We start from the raw sequence: 19,012 nt of genomic DNA, 5'->3' as shown, positions 1-19,012 counted from the left end.
ATTATGCTTTATAACGCTTGAACAATAACGTTGTTAAAATCGTTTAATATTATGATTGTGAATTTCATTTTTTAATATAAAATTATTAAAGTTTATATCACTGTAATATTTAAAAATAATAAAAATGATGTTTTAGATAAAATTTAATTATATATTTGACTTGTTTGACTTTATATTGACCGTGTAGATGACAACAAAATGAACGAATCTGATAAATAGTACTAGTCGGTGACTGACTCCGGTGGTCTCCATCTAAACTCCAGCGCACAGCTGTCGCCACTTCCGAGATTTCGATCACCGTCTCTTCCATTTCATAATTAAGAAAGCGGTGACAGTGACGGTGACCGGAGAACATTCAATTCTCAACAAAAAAAAAAAATGCATTTGAGTGAGAACGAAGGGATCGAAGACAAGGTCTTCGTGGTTACTGGTGGACTTGGCTTCGTCGGCTCCGCTCTCTGTCTAGAACTGCTACGGAGAGGTGCTCGCCGAGTCAACTCCTTCGACCTTCGAGCCACTTCTCCTTGGTCTCACCTGCTCACTTCCCGCGGAGTTCACTGCATTCAAGGTTTCATCTCCATTGCTGGATTTTTTTTCCTACTCTTTTTTATTGCTTTTCTCCATGGATATCAGCTATTTTGAGCTCGGTTTTGAATTTTAGGATGTGTAGAAGAACTTATTGTTCAAATCTGTTATGAATTTCAGTTCTCATCGGTAATTGGAAGCAAGTAATTTGCAATGATAGGCTAATTGAGCAGAAGTTGCGACTGTGTTGCTTATTGCTTTAGATGGAGGCTTTTCTCCATAGATATCAGCTATTTTGAGCTCGGTTATAATTTTAGGATGCGCTAGAAGAACCTTATTGTTCAAATCTGTTAAAAATTTCAGTTCTCACCGATAGTAGGAAGCAAGTAATTTGCAACGATAGGCTAATTGGGCAGAAGTTGCGGCTGTTTGCTTATAGTATGCCTGTGTTCTTTAGAGGTGTTAGAATCAGAATTCTGAGGCTGCATCATTCAACATCTATTGGAATTTGTTCATATATGAGAATTTGAATTGAGGGGATTTGAATTGGCATGCTTGCTTGTAATTGCAATTTTTCACATAATTTCAACTGTGTACTTCTCTGTCGATTTGTAGGTATAGTACAAGGCAGGTGAATGTTATAGCTGCTTCATGTTTGTTTGTGTTTTGCAACTCTAAGCCATGATTGGTGATGAAATACAGGGGATCTTACTCGCAAAGAAGATGTTGAAAAAGCTCTGCGGGGAGTGGATTGTGTGTTCCACCTTGCTTCATTTGGCATGTCGGGGAAAGAAATGCTCCAGTTTGGTCGTGTTGATGAGGTGAACATCAATGGAACTTGCCATGTTTTGGAAGGTTGCATTGAGTTTGGGATCAAAAGGCTGGTTTATGTGAGCACATATAATGTTGTCTTTGGAGGAAAAGAGATCTTGAATGGCAATGAAACCTTACCTTACTTCCCTATTGATGACCATGTGGATTCGTATGGGCGTAGTAAATCAATCGCTGAACAATTGGTTCTGAAATACAACGGTCGTCCTCTCAAGTAAGTAACTCCTTTGTGAGAATCTTTGAGCCATTTATCTGTGATTGGTGGCAGAGCCAGGATCCCAAATCACGGGGTGCAATTGCACGGAGGCCCGCCTGGAACCACCCTTTCCAGGGTGGAATTCTGGTAGCTGGGGGTGCAATGGACCCCTTGCACCCATCCCTCCTGTCATGGAACCACTTGAACTAAAAGCTCAAGCTCATAGTTAAGGCCCAATCATGGATCTTATATTAGTCTCTAACACACCCCACACGCAAATGCCCCCTGATCTTGCAACGTGTACAACACAAGCCATGTTTTTAATTCCACAAATTAATGAGGTTGCTAAGACTCGAACCCTCGACCGTTTGGTCCAAGAAAGTTAAGGCCCAATCATATATCTTATATTAATCTCTGACACCCCCACACGCAAATTGACTAGAACCCTCGGTAGTTTGGTCCAAGAGGCTCTGATACCATTTCATGGAACCGATTGAACTAAAAGTTGGCCCAATCATAGATCTTATATTAATCTCTGAGACCTCCGCCACTGATGTGTGATTTACTTCTTCCTTTTCCATGTTTATTTCATGTCTTTTGTATTCTGAAATTTGTGGAGGCACTTCCTAAATGATTACATTCCTAAAAGATGGTTAGCTGCTATGTAGCCACAAAGCAATCATGTGATGTGATAAATCCTATCTTTTATAGGAACAATAACAAAAAACGTCTTCATACATGCGCTATTCGTCCGGCTGCTATATATGGGCCAGGTGAAGAGAGACACTTACCAAGGATTATATCGTTCGCCAAATTGGGCCTTCTCACCTTCAGAATTGGTGATGCAAATGTGAAAACAGACTGGGTCTATGTGGATAACCTCGTACTCGCTCTAATCATGGCAAGCATGGGACTTTTAGATGACATTGACATGAATGCAGAACATCCAGTAGCTGCTGGTCAGGCATACTTTATATCAGACGGTAAGGATATACTTAAGCTTCGGCATTCCACTGTACAGTGTACAAAAGTGTTATATTGGATAATTAGAATGATGTTTAAAGCTAAAGGCAATGACTTCTTTTTCAGGATCTCCAATCAACAGTTTTGAATTCCTCCAACCTCTTCTCAGAAGTCTGGATTATGATCTCCCCAAGACCTCTTTATCTGTTCCTCATGCTCTTCTTCTTGGAAAATTCTTTTCGGGTATCTACACACTCTTGTATCCATGGTTGAGTCGGAGGTGGCTTCCTCAGCCACTTATACTTCCCGCTGAAGTGTACAAGGTATGTTTCAAAATCCGGTAAATATTAGTTGGTGCCCAATATCCATTTAATTGCAAAACTGGCTTACAAATCTCCTTTCTCCAAATGAAAGAAATGGGCCATACATTTCACAAAAGAACTTCGCTATCATGTATCAGTAAGAAATGCAGGTTGAGACTTTTCGAAATTTTCGCATGGAATTGCTGATGTTGATTTGTTGGTTCCTGACTAATTTGTAAAGGCCTGATAAATCCCTCTCCCCCAAACTTGTCCAAAAAAGTCTAATATCTCCTCCAACTTTGAAAACGACCAAGTAGCCTCTTGAAGTTGTTTGAAGTGACATGATGAACCCTCTAAGTCCTACATGACATAGCAAGTGGAAATCTGGACAAGTTGAAGCATGCATCACTTTAAGCAAGTTCAGGAGGCCAATAGGTCAATTTAAGCAACTTTAAGGAATTAATCTGTCGTTTTCAAAGTTCGGAGGGAAATTGGCTTTATGGCCAACATGGAGGGGCTATATATGTACGAGGCCAATTTTCGAACATTGTAATTGCTGCGCCGTATTAACTGATGTAGTGCACTTGAACAGGTTGGTGTGACTCACTATTTCTCCTACCTGAAAGCTAAGCAGGAGCTCGGCTATGTTCCAATGGTGACCCCTAAGGAAGGCATGGCTGCAACAATCTCATACTTTCAACAGAAGAAGAAGAAAGAGGTGGATGGGCCTACTATATATGTGTGGCTATGTGCAGTAATAGGAATGTTCACATTATTCTGTGCTGCTTACTTGCCAGATATAGGACCAGTGCCACTCTTCAGGGGCATTAGTCTTTTCTTCATGCGGTCAATGTGGATTATAAGGACAGTGTTTCTTCTAGCTTCAGCTGCACATGTTTCTGAGGCTATATATGCTTGGTTTCTAGCAAGGAAGGTGGATCCTGCTAATGCAAAAGCTTGGTTCTGGCAGACTTTTGCTCTTGGCATCTTTTCGTTGCGGTTTCTGTTGAAGAGAGCAAAGAAATGAGTTTAAAGTTTCATACTGCGTGTAGCATTGTAAGATCTCTCTCTCGCTTTCTTTGTATTACAAAGCGTGTTATCGTGTCAAAAACTGATATTTCTAATGAGAATAATAGAACAAATTCCAAATCGATCTGCGTACTTGAAGTGAACTTCTATAGCTCTTTCTTTCTTTTTATACACATTTTACAACATCATATATGCTAGATATCATGTTTGGAGGGGTGGCAAGGTTTATGGTGTCAAAATCCTGTTATGTTATCTATATGTTCCACATAATTATATATGATTTAAATGCAAAAAATATCATACTTGGGCACATTGCGCCGAGCTTTTGATTGACAGAACAATTCGCTATGTACATCATGCGACTTGTTTCATCGTTCAAAATAAGCTCTTGCAGTTATTTCATAGTGATAAGACTTATAAAAAGTTGCTTTCGAGCATTTAAAAATACAATTTTAAATGCAGATAAAATAAATAAGACATGTTAGCTGAGTTTGGTATTTTTGAATTTGATATTTAGAGTTAATTAAGGGGTTAACATTGTGTTTGATTATAATTGATCAAGAGTTAATATACCAAATTAAAAACTATGAGTTTCATCAATAAAAATCAAAAAAGTAAAGGGCCATAGAATGCTTGCTTTCTATTAATCAAGAGTAATATATGTTTCGTTCATCAAAACAAAACCGTATGTATTTGGTTTTCTTTTTCGTAGCTTTTGTTTTGCTTTAAACAATAGATATAGAGTGTTTGGTTAGAATTGAGAAACAGTTCCTTTTTGTAGCTTTTGTTTTGCTCTAAACAATACGGAGTGTTCGATTAGAATTGAGAAATAATTGTTGATAGTAATTACTAACAACAACTGAATCAAATAGGCCGTGTATATCATTAAAGAAATGGAGAAGGAAATTTGCAAAATTTTGAAGACAGGACTCTTCAATTTTACTATATTGTATATCATCATCATTGAACATGAAGTAATTCCTATGAGAAAAAAAGGAAGAATTAGAAGAAGTTGAAGTTGTTGAATCTCAAGAAGCTTCCATAAGTAGCAGTAGCAGTAGATGCATAAACATTGAGGAGCTCATTTTGTGCTGACCAGAAATCAGCTTTTAATCCACTTCTTCTTATAGCTTTCAGTACTTTATTTCTATGTGCATACCCTGTCACTACTACTTTCTGGCTATTTGCATCCACTTCCACTTTCTCTATTCCTGTTACATCAATCAATTCAATTTCAAATTATTAGTCCGTCTGGTATTTTCTGACAAGTTCTGTATCCGAAGCCTGGTGTATGTTTGGAGTATGTGCTCCCAGCATACACCGGACTTCGGGAGCATATAGTTAATGACAGAGCTAAGAAAGAGAGTTTGAAGGTGCAATTGCAGCATTCTCATATTCTATTTCTAGGTGGAGGGGCATTTTGAAGCACCCTTCTCAGGATGGTGACTGGGGATGCTTCGGTTTCCGGTGCACTCCCGCTCTTCTCTTGAACTCTGATTGACTGGGAGCATTTAATTCTATTTCAAATTATTAGTCCGTCTGGTATTTTCTGACAAGTGCTGTATCCGAAGCCTGGTGTATGTTCGGAGTATGTTCTCTCGGCATACACCGGACTTCGGGAGCATATAGTTAATGACAGAGCTAAGAAAGAGAGTTTGAAGGTGCAATTGCAGCATTCTCCTATTCTATTTCTAGGTGGAGGGGCATTTTGAAGCACCCTTCTTAGGATGGTGACTGGGGATGCAACGGTCTCTGGTGCGCTCCCTCTCGAACTCTTATTGATCGGGAGCATGTATTTCATGCCAAAGCCAAGAAAGAGAGTCTGGAGGTTTAATTGTAGCATTCTTAGTCTCTCTTCCTAGGTGGAGGGGCATTTCGAACCATCCTTCTCAGGATGGTGACCGGGGCTCTCTCCTCTCAAACTCTTATTGACCAGGAGCATATACTGGCAGAGCCAAGAAAGAGAGTCTGAAGGTGCAATTGCAGCATTCTCAGATTCTCTTCCTAGGTGGAAGGGCATTTTGAATCACCCTTCTCTGTTGACGGGGATGAAACGGACTCGGGTGTGCTCCCTCTCTCTGCCACTACACATATTCCGGGCATTTCGAATTCTGAGTAATGTTTGTGTATGCTCGGAGTATCTGCTCCCTGTCAATAAGAGCTAAACATAGATATCCAACTCCTATTGGCCGGGAGCATATACTTAATGGCAGAGCCAAGAAAGAGAGTCTGAAGATGCAATTGTAGCATTCTCAGATTCTCTTCCTAGGTGGAAGGGCACTAGTGACGGGGATGGACCGGAATCCGGTGCACTCCCTCTCTCCACCACTACACATTAGTACATTACAGGCAACATTTTCAGACTCTCTTCCTAGGTGGAGGGGCATTTTGAACCGCCCTTCTCGAAATGGTGACCGGAGATGCAACAGGCTTCGGTGCAATCCCTCTCTCCACCATTACACATATTCTAGAGTTTTTAGTATTTTACAGTACATACTGACTATAAAAATAGTAAACATAAAATTATAAGCTAATTAAACCACATTTTACCTCTTATTTTCGATAGAGATTTCCTCAATCTTTTCTCATGTATGCCAACCATTTCCACCTTGAATTCAACACTCTGCGAAATTGGTATTAAACAATTTCATATCAAACTGTATATATATTATTATTATCGAATGACACTAAAAACACTGACGGAACCAGAGTCAAAAAAAAAAAGAGTCTAGAGGTACATGCAATACACCTCTAGACTCTTCTCCTAGCGGAAGACCGTCTAGAATCATTCCCTTAAGAGTGAATTCCGGTTATGATACTAAAAAACACTGACGGAACCAGAGTAAAAAAAAAGAGAGTCTAGAGGTACATGCAATACACCTCTAGACTCTTCCCCTAGCGGAAGACCGTCTAGAATCATTCCCCTAAGAGTGAATTCCGGTAACCGAGGATATAACGGATCCTATACTCTCATGTCTTTCCGACTATATATATACATATATGAAATAATTAAACTAACCTCCATGAAGAAAACAACTTTGGAAACTGCAGACAATTATGATAGAAATGATTAAGAAACAATGGCAAATGATTGTAGAAGCTAAAGATAAGAAATGTGAAGCTCATATATATAACAGAGGGGACAATAAAACAGTAAAGTTAAGGTTTTCTTTGCTTTTTTCAGAGGATAACAATAAAACCGTTAATCAATATATATAAAAGTAAAAAAAAAAAAAAAAAAAAAAAAATGTGAGTTCAAGATTCAAGAGTGAAAGAGACATAATTCCTTCTGTAGAAAGCAATGATTGGGTTTGACTGGTCCAACCTTAACTTTGTTTTGTTCCTAGGATCGTTGGGGGCTTTGATTTACAGTTAGGATTTTGTCTAAAGATTCAATCTTGACCCTCCATCTGTCCTACTGTTTACATGTTTCTCATATTCTTTTCTTCACAATACTCTTTCCAAAGTGTATCCAATGACAAATGTGAGATATTGATAACATGTGGATTAGTATGAATACATGTGTTTTCATTTTAAGCAATTAAGAGAGTTTGGAATACTGAGAGTTATTAGATCTAACTAAACAGAATATCGTTCTTTTTCTTATACGTGGACTAATCAGGGAGTTTCTAAGTCCGACTCAGACTACATTAATCAAAGTAATCCAAAACTGATATGATTTGTCTAAATTATGTCTAACTGTCTTCTGTGGAATCCAAGGACATTGATACCTATAAATACATCTAGAAATCATGTAATCAAGAGACATATACATGTTATCTGTAATTACTCTGAATTGCTTAATAATTCATCATATATATTGCTAACTTAGTCATGGTCGTGGGTTCGCTTGTTAACAGTCTCACCCAAACCATCTTTCTTATCTTATTTCAGACAGCAGATAAATTTCTTTAATCATTCGTGTATTACTCTACAGAATCCCTAGTATCAAATATCATTTGATGCACCTAACATGATACAATATCAGTTGAGATGACGAAACTTTTTCAGTTAAACATGATACTAAATTTGGTAATTCAATCATCGGATTCTTTGTTTCCGAAATCAATTCTTTAAAAACTGGTTTTCTATTCACTTCAACAATTCATATTTGAGTATTAGGTCCGAAAAAGTTGTCAATCGGGTTTTACTTAAGGAGCTGTTTTTTTTTTTAAAAAAGCATTGTCTTGAAAAAATATTTACTATTTCCTTAATAAGTTCTATTAATTCGTTCAAGGTTGTTTAGACCCGAATTTAAAATCTTTACTTTAAACGATCTGAAATCCTTACTATTCAAACCAATCTGAATTGAGTATATCTCACTTCCGTCCTATTATGTTAATTATGATCATTATTACTTTCATATATATATATAAATGTGAGTTTCGAAAAAGAGAAAAAGAAAAGAGAGGCAATAAAACCTTTACAGGCTCTACTCTACATGAAATAAACCTTACAACAAGTTTGGTATTTTTTTTTTCTTCCAAAATATAGAATTGAATAACTAATTAATTAGCTTAATTATATGTTGCTGCCAAAAAAGAATTAGCTTAATTATACTTGACTTAATTGATTTTCTATGGCTCTCCCCCCATAATTTTTTTTTTCCTTTTGTTGATTGATCTAAAAAAATTCTAAGAAAATAGGACTGTTTTTCATCTATAACTAGTCAATGACTCTGTTTGTCAAAGAGCTTTTTGGGTAAAATTAAAGCTTTGAGTCACTTTAGAGGTTTTGACTGGTCAAACTTATTGGGTCTAAAAAGCTGGTTTTATGAAGCTTATTGCTCTCTATCTTTTGAACGGCAATTTTACCTCTAATTACTACCCTTAACCTCAAATAAAGGCTTTACCATGTTTTTATTTCTCATTTTGCACAAGCAGCTATTAGCAATCAGCTAAGTTTTACGAAACAAATTTACATAATCAGCTAGTGAAAACAACTAACAACTAACCGCTAACAGTTATTTGTCAAGCAGGGTCAATGTCAAATGTTCAATGACTAAGGTAGTACTATGTTTTATTTTACATAATTGAACATATGTAAGTCCGAGCAGATCTAAGGTGATATCGTTTTGTTCGACCAGGTTTTTTTAAGATTTTTCTAATAGAGAATTTTAAAACTGGATTATGGTCCTTAAATTTTACACTTTATTAACATACTTGTCATTTTATCATTGACTAAGTCAAAATTACCGACGAAGGTTTCCAAATATAAAAGTGCAAGAATTAAACAACATTTCGCATGGAATCAGTGTTTTCAGAATTTTTTCTCTCCCAACAACTATTTTATCTCTTAATTAAACAACAATTAATTAAAGTTTTTTAAAATATATTTTCCATCGATGCTACAATAAAGAGTTATCTACTATTAAAATGGTTATTTTTTATAAATGTTATTATATTAGTAAAGTGCAAAATCTAGAAACCATAATTTTTTATTTTCAAGTTTAGAGCTCACAATCTTCGTTAAAAGGAACTATTATATTAGTAAAAGTGGAACAGAACCATTGATAAATTAGATGAGTTTCGTAATATATGTTCTATATGATTATATATCAATTGAATTGTTTCCATATATATCATGTTATCTTATCATGAGATACCAAATAGGGTAGTAATTTCTGGGCTTAATACATCATTTGCCTCCTAAACTTGTCCAAAAAGCTTGATTGGCCTCCTAAACTTTTAAAGTTTCTCGATAGCCCCCTAAACTTGCATAAAATGTTCAGTTAGCCCCCTGAACTTGCGTAAAACGTAACCAATTGATCACTCGGTTGAGAAAAAAGTAAGTTAAATGCGGAAGATGTAATCTACGTGTCTTAGAATGTTATTACATAATTCAAGAATAGAGTAAAAATGAATTTATTACTTGCTCAACTATAAACCTTGTATTCTCTAATATTACAACCGTAATACCTCGTTCTTGATTGTTTTACATTTTAAAAGACGTGTGCAATACATTTTTCGTATTTAACTTACTTTTTTGCAACCGAGTGATCAATTGATTATATTTTATGCAAGTTCAAGGGGCTAACTGAACATTTTATGCAAGTTCAGGGGACTATCGGGACACTTTGAAAGTTCAGGGGCCAATCAAGCTTTTTGGACAAGTTCAGGGGGCAAATTATGTATTAAGCCTAATTTTTGATAGAAAAACACGATTTACAAAGACAACCAGATTAACACGACATGATTGACACAAAAACTATTTTTATCGTATATACTCATATGAAACATATATATGAGGAGACCTGTAGCTGAGCATGTTCAAGGTGCCCTACTACACATGCCCCTAATTTGTTTTTTTAATGAAATTTTAGATTCACGATCTTTTATTTTTTGGTTCATTAAGCCATTTATTTTTTATTTAGATACATCAAGCCCCTTATATTTTATTTTTGGCCACATTAAGCCTCTGATAACAAAAAAAAAAAAACAATTTTGAACATAAAACTCGGTTAACAGATGAAATTAACGTTTTTTTAACAGAATTAGATTTTCACAATTTACTAATTTGGTAAGCAATGGCTTCAATGGGATAAAAAATAAATAATTATAGGCTTAATGTATCGAAATAAAAAATTAAAAACTTAAAAACTTAAGTATTTAATTATTGAGTTCACTAAATGAATTGGACGTGAGGAGACATTAGACCTTTCAATTATACCTTCTAAAAAAAATTATGAATATAAATGTGAAGAACACATAAAAAAAAATTCGAATGTTTCGCACAGGGTTACCAAAATCTTTAAAACGACATGTATATGAGATAACACAAAACTATACGAAACCCGAAACCAGAAACCCCAAATTGCGACATCTAAAACCCAATAACCCAAAGCGAAATTCAAATGTTGGGTAGTCCAGAGTCTTTGTCGGACACAAATTTTGATAAAATGTATAAGAAGAAAACATACAGAGATTAGTATGTTGGGAAGAACAAGAGCAAAGTGAATGTTCTAGAAAGCAAAGAATAGAAGATTCCATTCCATGATTCTTGGGATCTGGGATCTCTTGGAATTTTGGAGAATCACACGTCACATCTTCCAAATGGGTTTGGTCGTAACACTTTATTGAATTGCTCCATACTAGCTTTTTTTTTTTTTTTTTAAGTGATCAAATTCAAACAAACAACATTCTCAAATTGTGGAGACAATCACTGTTCATTTGACCAAACAATTATAAAAAAAATTCAAATGTAACGATCCGATTCGATTCGGAGTGAGTGGTTCCGGAGTGGAAGACTTGATCAAGGAGTGGTCCTAAGAGATGACGTATAGGTAGAACTAAATTAAATCTCACATCGAAAATGACTGAATCTTATTAGTAAGATGATAATTCAATACATGTAGACATGTTATAAAACCGTGAAATCCAAATGTTGGATTTGGGTCAAATGAGATAATGATCTCGTTTGACAAATAACTATTAGCTGATTATTTTTTGGTTAGCTGATTATGTAAATTTGTTTGGTAAAACTTAGATATTGCTAATAGTTGTTTGTGTAAAATAACAAATAAGGACATGCTAAAACCTTTATTTGAGGTTAAATGTGACTAAACCTCATTTTGGGGTTATTTAAAAAGTATTAGTTAAAAAAAAAAATCTTCCAAAAAGGATGTTTTCGACCCTAGTTAAAAAATAAGTACCACAAAATGAAAGGGACTCTACCACAACAGAGTCGCTTCATTTAATGTTGCAGGATTCCTGCAACATTTGGGCAGTGGCTTTGTAAAGCCACTGCCCAACTCTCCTCCCTTTTAAGGGAGGAGAGAATTAATAAATAAAAAATTAAATAAAATAAATATAAAAAATTTATATATAATTCTTTTAATTAAATATAAATAGTAATATTAAATAAAAGATGTAGTAATAATAATATTTATTGGGATAAGGGTTAAATTTGATCTTAATGATTTCGGTGAATTATAGATTTGGTTTAACGTATAAAATAGTTTAAATTTAACCTAACGTTTACAAGTAAGAGTCTGTTTGGTTCAATTAATAGTTGTTGCGGTTGCTGTTAGCTGTTTGTAGTTGCAGTAAGCTGTTTGTCATTAGCTGTTTAATTAATTGTAACACCCTTGTCCAATACTACGTAGATATTGTCCGCTCTGGCCCAATTCCAACACATTGGGCCTCACGGCTTTAAAATGCGTCTACATGTATTGGATTCACATCTTACTAATAAGCCCCAGTGACTCTCTCTCCCTTTCCGATGTGGGATTCAGTTCATTCCTGTCCCATCATCATCCCTTAGGACTGCTCCTTGCTCAAGCCTTCTACCCTGGCGCCACCATTCCGGACCGGGTATTATTGCTTGGTAAAAATTATACTGAACTGTTATTGTTCAGATTTAAATATCTTAGCCGTAATTTATATTTTGAAAGTCCGATGTGACAGTTAAGTAACAGTCAAACTAGTTTTTTCAAAATTTCGATAACACAATGTCAAAATTGATCTTAAGGAGTGTTTGTTCAGCTTTTCGGATGAACGTTTAGCTTTTCACTCCAAACTGCATGAAATATATCGTTTGATTAAGTTTATATTGTTGAAACACTTTTCCACATAATTTTGATTTGACAAAATTGTTTAAGTGTAATTAAAAATATTCTAAACACACTAAGTTTAAATGCTTTGATTTATTCTACTAATGTGTTTGTTCAATGTTGAGTTAAATTGTTTATAAGACATAAAGATTAAAAGGCCCAAAGCCCAATACGGAAGTCAAAGTCCAAGTCAAACAGATCAAGGCAACTCGGTCCGCGTATGTCAAAACGCTGTCGTTATGTACAAAACGCAGCTCAGCGGAAGAAGGATCTAGAAGACCTTCGTTGAACAACTTCGGGACGAAGCTGCTGAGTTGAATCGACAAAGAGTACAAGACAGCAGCTGAGCAAGAACAACTTCCAGACAAAGTGTTTCCACTTTGGGTAAAGTTCAGAAGACACAGAACGCTGTCTAGTTGACCTTACCATAAATGGAGAGACAATCTGCCGAGTTGACTAAAAGCTGCTCAACACTGACCGAGGACAGAAGATACTCAAATCTGATTGGCCGAGAGCTCTAAGAAAAACTGAGTGACAACGACAGGAACCCGTTTCCCTCCAACGGTTATTTCGAAATTCGAAATGACCGATGTCTCAGACGTCTCTATAAATAGTGCCCTTCAGTTGCTTCATTCGACACAGAACTTGAACAAGCCATTACGCTGACCAAAATTCTACTCAAAGTTCTGCAAGAAAAAGCAAAACAATCTTACACCAAATTTCATATCTTTCGTGTAAAAGTCTAGAGTGATTATTCAATCATCTAAGGTGTCTTAGCAATTATTGTTTAGGACAAACACTTATCATTTCTAGAGATTAGAAAGGAGAGGCTGAGTACTCGGTTATAGTACTCAGCGAGAGATTAGGAGTGAGTAGAGGTATAGAGGAAGGTACTCTTGTTATACTCAGCTTCTAAGTTGTAAAAGGTTTGATGCTTTACCGTTAAAGAGCTCAGTAGAGAATTTGAAATCTCGGAACGTGTTCCGGGGACAGGACGTAGGCTTGGAGGCCGAACCTGGATAAATCTGCTGAGTAATATCTTTCTAACCTTAAACTCCTTATTATATATATTGCTTGCTTAAACAAAACTGACCAAGTAAAGAGGTCAAGCTGAGTTGTGCGCATTGAATATCTGAGCTCAGGAATAGACCCTAAGTGCTATTTCCTGACTCAAGTAAAGAAACTGACCTAGTCACCAGTTGACTAAGCCAGTGTCTTGCTATTCACTCAGTGCCGCTGTTAAAACCTTTTTCCTAAAGAAAAAGAAGTCTGCCCTAAAGAAAAATTTTAAATAGTTCCTAACCCCCCCCCTTGGAACTATACTTGTAACGTTATAAAGGACCAACAAGTGGTATCAGAGCTTAAAAGCTCACTGTAAAAGGTTTAACCACCTTGAGCTGATCCCCACTATGGGCGAAAACAGCACTCGGTTTCTCCCAGGAAACCAAACAACTCAGATCTTACCTGAGGGGCTGTCCATTACTCGGCCTCCCCTATTCTTTTGGTCTAACTATACCTTCTGGAAGAATAGGATGAAAAATTTCATTCAGGCTACAAATATGAGTGCCTGGCTATCCATAGTCCAAGGCCCATTTGTACCTGTCGAAGTTGTGGCTGGCCAAACAGTTGTTAAAGCTGAGGCCAAATGGACAGAGAATGATCTCAAGAAGCTACAAAATCACGCTTCGGCTATAAACATGCTTCACTGTGCGCTCGATGCTGCAGAATATAATAAAATTTCAGGTTGTGAGTCGGCGCAAGAGATCTGGAAGAAGCTGGAGGTCACCTACGAAGGAACTAATAAAGTAAAGGAGTCCAAGGTGAACCAGCAGATGAGACTGTACGAGCTGTTCGAAATGAACGATGATGAGGGAATATCTGACATGAATGCAAGGTTTACAAACATCATCAATGAGCTCAAGAGACTTGGGAAGATCTTCACTGAGGAAGAACAAGTCAAGAAGATTCTCAGGAGCCTTCCCAAAGACTGGCAAGCAAAGAAGACTGTTGTTGAGGAAGCTCAGGACTTAACCATCTACAAATATGATGAGCTCAACGGCTCGCTGCTGACCCATGAGATATCAATGAAAAACTTCGAGGTGAAGGAAAAGTCTGAAGATAAGAAGCAAAAATCTCTTGTCATGAAAGCTGACTCCACTGATGGGAGCTCAACAGATGATGAAGAGATGGCTATGTTCACAAGAAAGATGAAAAGGCTATTCAGAAAGAATGACAAATATTCTAAGAAGCCCTACAGAAAGTTTGATAAGTATAAAGCTGAGTCCAGCGACAGCAAATACAAGAAGGACAACTCAAAGCCCATTACATGCTTTGAATGTCATCAAACTGGCCATATCAAGTCAAGCTGCCCCACGCTGAGGAAAGAAAGGAAGAACGGCAAAAAGGCAATGGAGACAACATGGAGCGACAGTGATGAGTCTTCATCATCAGAAGCTGATGCCACTGAGTCAGCAAAGATCTGTTAGTCTCTGAGCATGCTGACCCCTCCATTGCATCTGACGATGAGGAGCAATCAAATGAGGTAATATCACTTCCCCAGCACAGAAATGAAATGGTAAATGCCCTGAGTGACCTCTACACACTTGTCAAAAAGTGTAATAAGAAAGTTAGAGCACTCAGCAGGCGTTGTGACGAGGTTGAAGAGGTCAAGCTGAGTGACCTCAAATTCCTTCTTCAGGACAACTCAACTTTGCATGATAACATGGAAATCATACATAAGTCTGTCTCTGAAGTCCAATCAGATTCTAAGAAACTGAGAAAGGACGTCACAACTATCCAGAACCAACTAAAGGTTCCAAACAAAAGAAATATTCCTCTGAATATTCAGTACCGAGGTACTGGTCAGCAGAGATGGAATCCTCAGCGGAATGTCCAGTGTAACTTCTGTGGGAAGAAAGGACACACCACAAAGGTGTGCTGGCACGCTCAGCACTGGGGTGCTGACCAGTCAGTGAGAAATCCTAAACGGAAGGTCAGCTGTGACTTTTATGGAAAGAATGGCCATACTGTCCAAGTATGCCGCCATAAAATTAAATATGATACTTTACCTGTTGAACCTAACAAGCAAGGACCCAAAAAGAATTGGGTACCTAAGAGTAACTAGTTACATTGCAGGTAAGCCTGAGGTGTGCTGAGAAGTCAAAGATGTGGTATATTGACAGCACATGCTCGAGGCATATGACTGGTGATGAAACACAGTTCATCACATTTGAGCGTAAACGAGGAGGAAGCGTAAGTTTTGGAGACAACAAAAAGGGTAAGATAGGAGGGTCAGGAACCGTTGGAGGTAATCTGATAACAAGTAGAGAAATTCTGATCAACTTCCGTCCCTGTGGGGGCGTCGTTGGGTTCAACGGGGGAAAGCTCTGATGCCAAAGTCAGTAAGATGATTCAAGGAAACAAACTGAATTGACAAAGGTTGTGAGAATGTGTACCTTGATAGCCTAGGGAATCAGGCTATATATAGCTGAGAAGTCGTAACCTTCAGGAAACTAGAAAGTCTCCATTAATGCTCCATTAATGGCGGTTACGAGTTATCTCTAACCTGGAAGTTAGCTAATTGATAACTCATTAATGATCTTTATGGCCGAGTCGGCGGCCAGCCGTTATAATGGCGAATCAGGTGAATGAAGAGATTCGCCTCATAGGTCCGCCAGCGGATCTCTTAGAGCAGATCCATGGATATCCGCCCGCCAGCTCCCTTTTGGGGATCACTACGCGGCGTTCTTGAGGTGAATATCCCTTTTAGTCCTCAGGTTAATATCTCGATGTTATCAGAAGCCCCCCCAAAATGCCCTTAAAGTCCTTTAGGGCTTTTGAGCTTCCGCGCGCCATCATAAACACCTACATTAATGAGCACACTGTTCAATGCCAATGGATGAATGACACGTGTAGTGGACGCACTGTTCCAGGAAGGAGAAAACTTTCTTCTTCCTCTTTCGCTTTCTCTTTCTTCTTCACTTCTTCGTTTTTTCTCCATTGTTCGATGCTTTTTCCGGGAATTTTTTCAGAGTTTCGCACCAAGCTTCCGATTTCCCATGTAAGTTCATTTTCTTTTGTTTAACTTTTCTCTGGATGTTTAGAAGTTCGTCTTCATCTTCTAGGTCAACTTCAGAACTTTTTAATTCAACCTCTTCTCCTGAAATAGAAGTCGATTTTAGTTGGACCACTTCGTCATCGGAGAATTCCTCTTCTTCCGAGGGCACGATTAACTCTGTTTTAGCTGGGTTTAGTGACTCGGCGCGTAATCATTATCAAACTCGTTCCACTAGGAACCCGACTCTTTTTACTTCTGTCTCTAACGCCGCTCCGACCGGTGCATCTGGGTGGTTTCCGGGGACAATGGCCTCTTCTTCGATTCCTCCTAGGAAAAAGAATCCCCGAGCGAAGTCTACTCCGTCTCGTATGAGCGCTGCGGATCTAGTGGATCTGGCGAATCGTTTTCCCTGGATCAAGAACTATGAGACCCAGCTTGCCGCATCTCATCAACGTCCTTCCTGTCCGCCTAGCGGTTTCCTTACAGTATACTGTAGTCACGTGGAGAGAGGGTTCCGACTTCCTCTTCCGAAGATGATGGCGGACATCCTCTCTTATTTTGACATCACGGTTAGCCAGCTACATCCCAACTGTTGGTTGGATATCGCTTTAGACTGCTACCTCGCCTCAAATTTGGGAGTAGTATATACGGGTCGTATCTTTAGAGCTTTTCACAAACCATCAAAACGGAAGTCCGAATCCTATCTTACGTTCGCCAAATTTGGAGTGTATTCGCCCTTTAGTGACAAAATGTCCAATGTCCATTGCTGGGATGAGAGATTCTTCTACGTGAAGATAAAAGATGGAGAACCACTGGGTTTTCCTTCGTTTTGGAATCCCAGGCCGCTACATATGACGGGCGATATGCGAATTTTAACGGATAATGATGAGAAGGTGGCGGAGCTCATGAAGCAGATCAAGGAGGATGCATGGACATATGCAGATGCCTTAGCTTTCATGATGAGTGATATTCCATTGATTCGCCGGGAATGGGATCAATTCATTTACTCAAAGATTACGCAATTTGACCAAGGTACCTTTCATTTCTTCGTGAACTTTGATTACTTTAATGTTTTCTTTGGCAGGGGTTTATCTAAGGTCAGTCACGCTCTTGCAGAGAAGCGTAGGAAGTTTCTGGAGGCTGAAGCACACAAGAAAGATCAAGCGGTGAATCCTCAAGTGGATACTGGAAAACGTCCTGCAGAAACAGTGGTTGAGCCGCCACTAAAGAGGAGGAAGCTTACCACCACTGGAGGCCCTAAGCTTATGGCGAATGCCATGAGGTCCGCCAGGCCTGCTGGGGAGATTGCACAGGTAGTTTACCTTTTATTTTTATTTGTTCATCAAGTTTTGGGCTTGATTTCTGACCCCTGAACGTTTATGTAGACGGCGAAACCCGATATTGGTGGATACTGGTCCGCCAAATTTGGAGCCCAATGTTCTTTCGAGAATGAATCCATCCTAAACGATTTGGATGAGGCCTTAGGTCAAGTGGGCAAAGTGCAGAGGAATCATAACCAGATTCCTGGTTCCATTCATGCGCAAAAGGGGAAAACGGAGCTCCTCATGGTGAGTTCCTTTAGAAAGGATTCCGTTTTGCAGAAAATACTAGTCCTTCATTCCTTTTTGACTGAATTGTTTGTTTTTGACAGTTGTATACTCGCATACGTACCATGGAAACAGAGCTCCTTCAAAATGTGGCGGATAAGGCAACCGTCGAGAAGTTAGAGAAAGAGGTAACGGAAGCCAATGCGAATATCGCTTCTGCTAATGCAAACCTCGCTTCCGCTAATGCAAACCTCGCTTCCGCTAATGCAAACCTTGGTTCTTAGGGACGCAGAAATTGAAAAGTTAAAGGCAAAGATCGTGTCTGATGCCAAAAACCACGAGGACGCCCTTGGAGAAGCTGAATATATGGCGGGTGAGCAAGCCTTTTATTACGGCGAAATGCTCATGGCGTACTTCTCACTGGCGCATCCTGAGACTAATTTCACAGATCCGCAATTCGCCGTCCCTGAACCAGAGGATGTGGCGAAATTCAACAAAATGTCAGATGTTAAGGAGTACCTCCGTGATTATGTTCGGAGATAGATGAAGGGGCCCATGGAGGAAACCAAGCCATCCACTACTGCCACGTTAGATGAGCTTGAGGAGGTGCCCCCTAAGGCGAATGAAGAACCGATTCCTGACCAGACTCTTCCCCTTGGTCCCCCATCCTCTGTGGATAAGGAGGTATCTCCGGCTGGCGTATCTGTGGATGTGGAGAAGGAAGATCCCCAAGCAAGCGCCGTGAGCAAGGAAAGCGCAAAGGAGGATGCTCCCATTGTTACTTAGTTTGTTTTTATTTGTAATATTGTAAAAACGCCTTTAAGTACAATTTGCCTTAATCCTTCATGGAAGCTATGTTATTTTACCTTTACGTTTGCGTAAGGAAATATATAGGCATCTAGGATTTGTGTTGGAGTAGGTGGCCAGCCATACTCCATTGTGTGAACCTTTGTGAAGGTTAGAAGCTGTTCTATTCCTTCTAGAGGAAGTAAAGCTGCCCAGAGGATCAGT

General features: G+C 38.4%; 2 protein-coding genes across 2 annotated transcripts; one reads left to right on the top strand and one right to left on the bottom strand.

Moving 5' to 3' along the window:
- Positions 1–201: 201 nt before the first annotated feature.
- On the top strand, positions 202–3,968 carry LOC136200691 (uncharacterized). Its single transcript, XM_065991113.1, has 5 exons — positions 202–568; positions 1,228–1,570; positions 2,264–2,535; positions 2,642–2,838; positions 3,410–3,968. The coding sequence occupies exons 1-5, from the start codon at positions 379–381 to the stop codon at positions 3,842–3,844; spliced, it is 1,437 nt and encodes a 478-aa protein (XP_065847185.1). The 5' UTR covers positions 202–378; the 3' UTR covers positions 3,845–3,968.
- Positions 3,969–4,848: 880 nt separating this feature from the next.
- On the bottom strand, positions 4,849–6,928 carry LOC136200690 (heavy metal-associated isoprenylated plant protein 28-like). Its single transcript, XM_065991112.1, has 3 exons — positions 6,866–6,928; positions 6,397–6,469; positions 4,849–5,057 (listed from the first exon to the last, which is right to left on the bottom strand). Exons 1-3 carry the CDS (start codon positions 6,869–6,871, stop codon positions 4,849–4,851), a joined length of 288 nt encoding a protein of 95 aa, XP_065847184.1. The 5' UTR covers positions 6,872–6,928.
- Between the last annotated feature and the right edge of the window lie 12,084 nt (positions 6,929–19,012).

This window comes from Euphorbia lathyris, chromosome 7 (genome assembly GCF_963576675.1).
Source record: "Euphorbia lathyris chromosome 7, ddEupLath1.1, whole genome shotgun sequence".
Classification (NCBI taxonomy): Eukaryota; Viridiplantae; Streptophyta; class Magnoliopsida; order Malpighiales; family Euphorbiaceae; genus Euphorbia; species Euphorbia lathyris.
The sequence above is the reverse complement of the archived record's forward strand: the minus strand, read 5'-3'. Positions and strand labels throughout refer to the sequence as shown.

What these genes read in the sequence shown, in the direction of transcription:
- LOC136200691 (XM_065991113.1), top strand. Translation starts at nt 379, where the DNA reads ATGCATTTGAGTGAGAACGAAGGGATCGAAGACAAGGTCTTCGTGGTT. An exon ending in CGGAGTTCACTGCATTCAAG is followed by an intron (nt 569 to 1,227) that starts GTTTCATCTCCA and finishes GATGAAATACAG; the next exon opens with GGGATCTTACTCGCAAAGAA. An exon ending in TACAACGGTCGTCCTCTCAA is followed by an intron (nt 1,571 to 2,263) that starts GTAAGTAACTCC and finishes TATCTTTTATAG; the next exon opens with GAACAATAACAAAAAACGTC.
- LOC136200690 (XM_065991112.1), bottom strand. An exon ending in ATCTCTATCGAAAATAAGAG is followed by an intron (nt 5,058 to 6,396) that starts GTAAAATGTGGT and finishes TTGATGTAACAG; the next exon opens with GAATAGAGAAAGTGGAAGTG.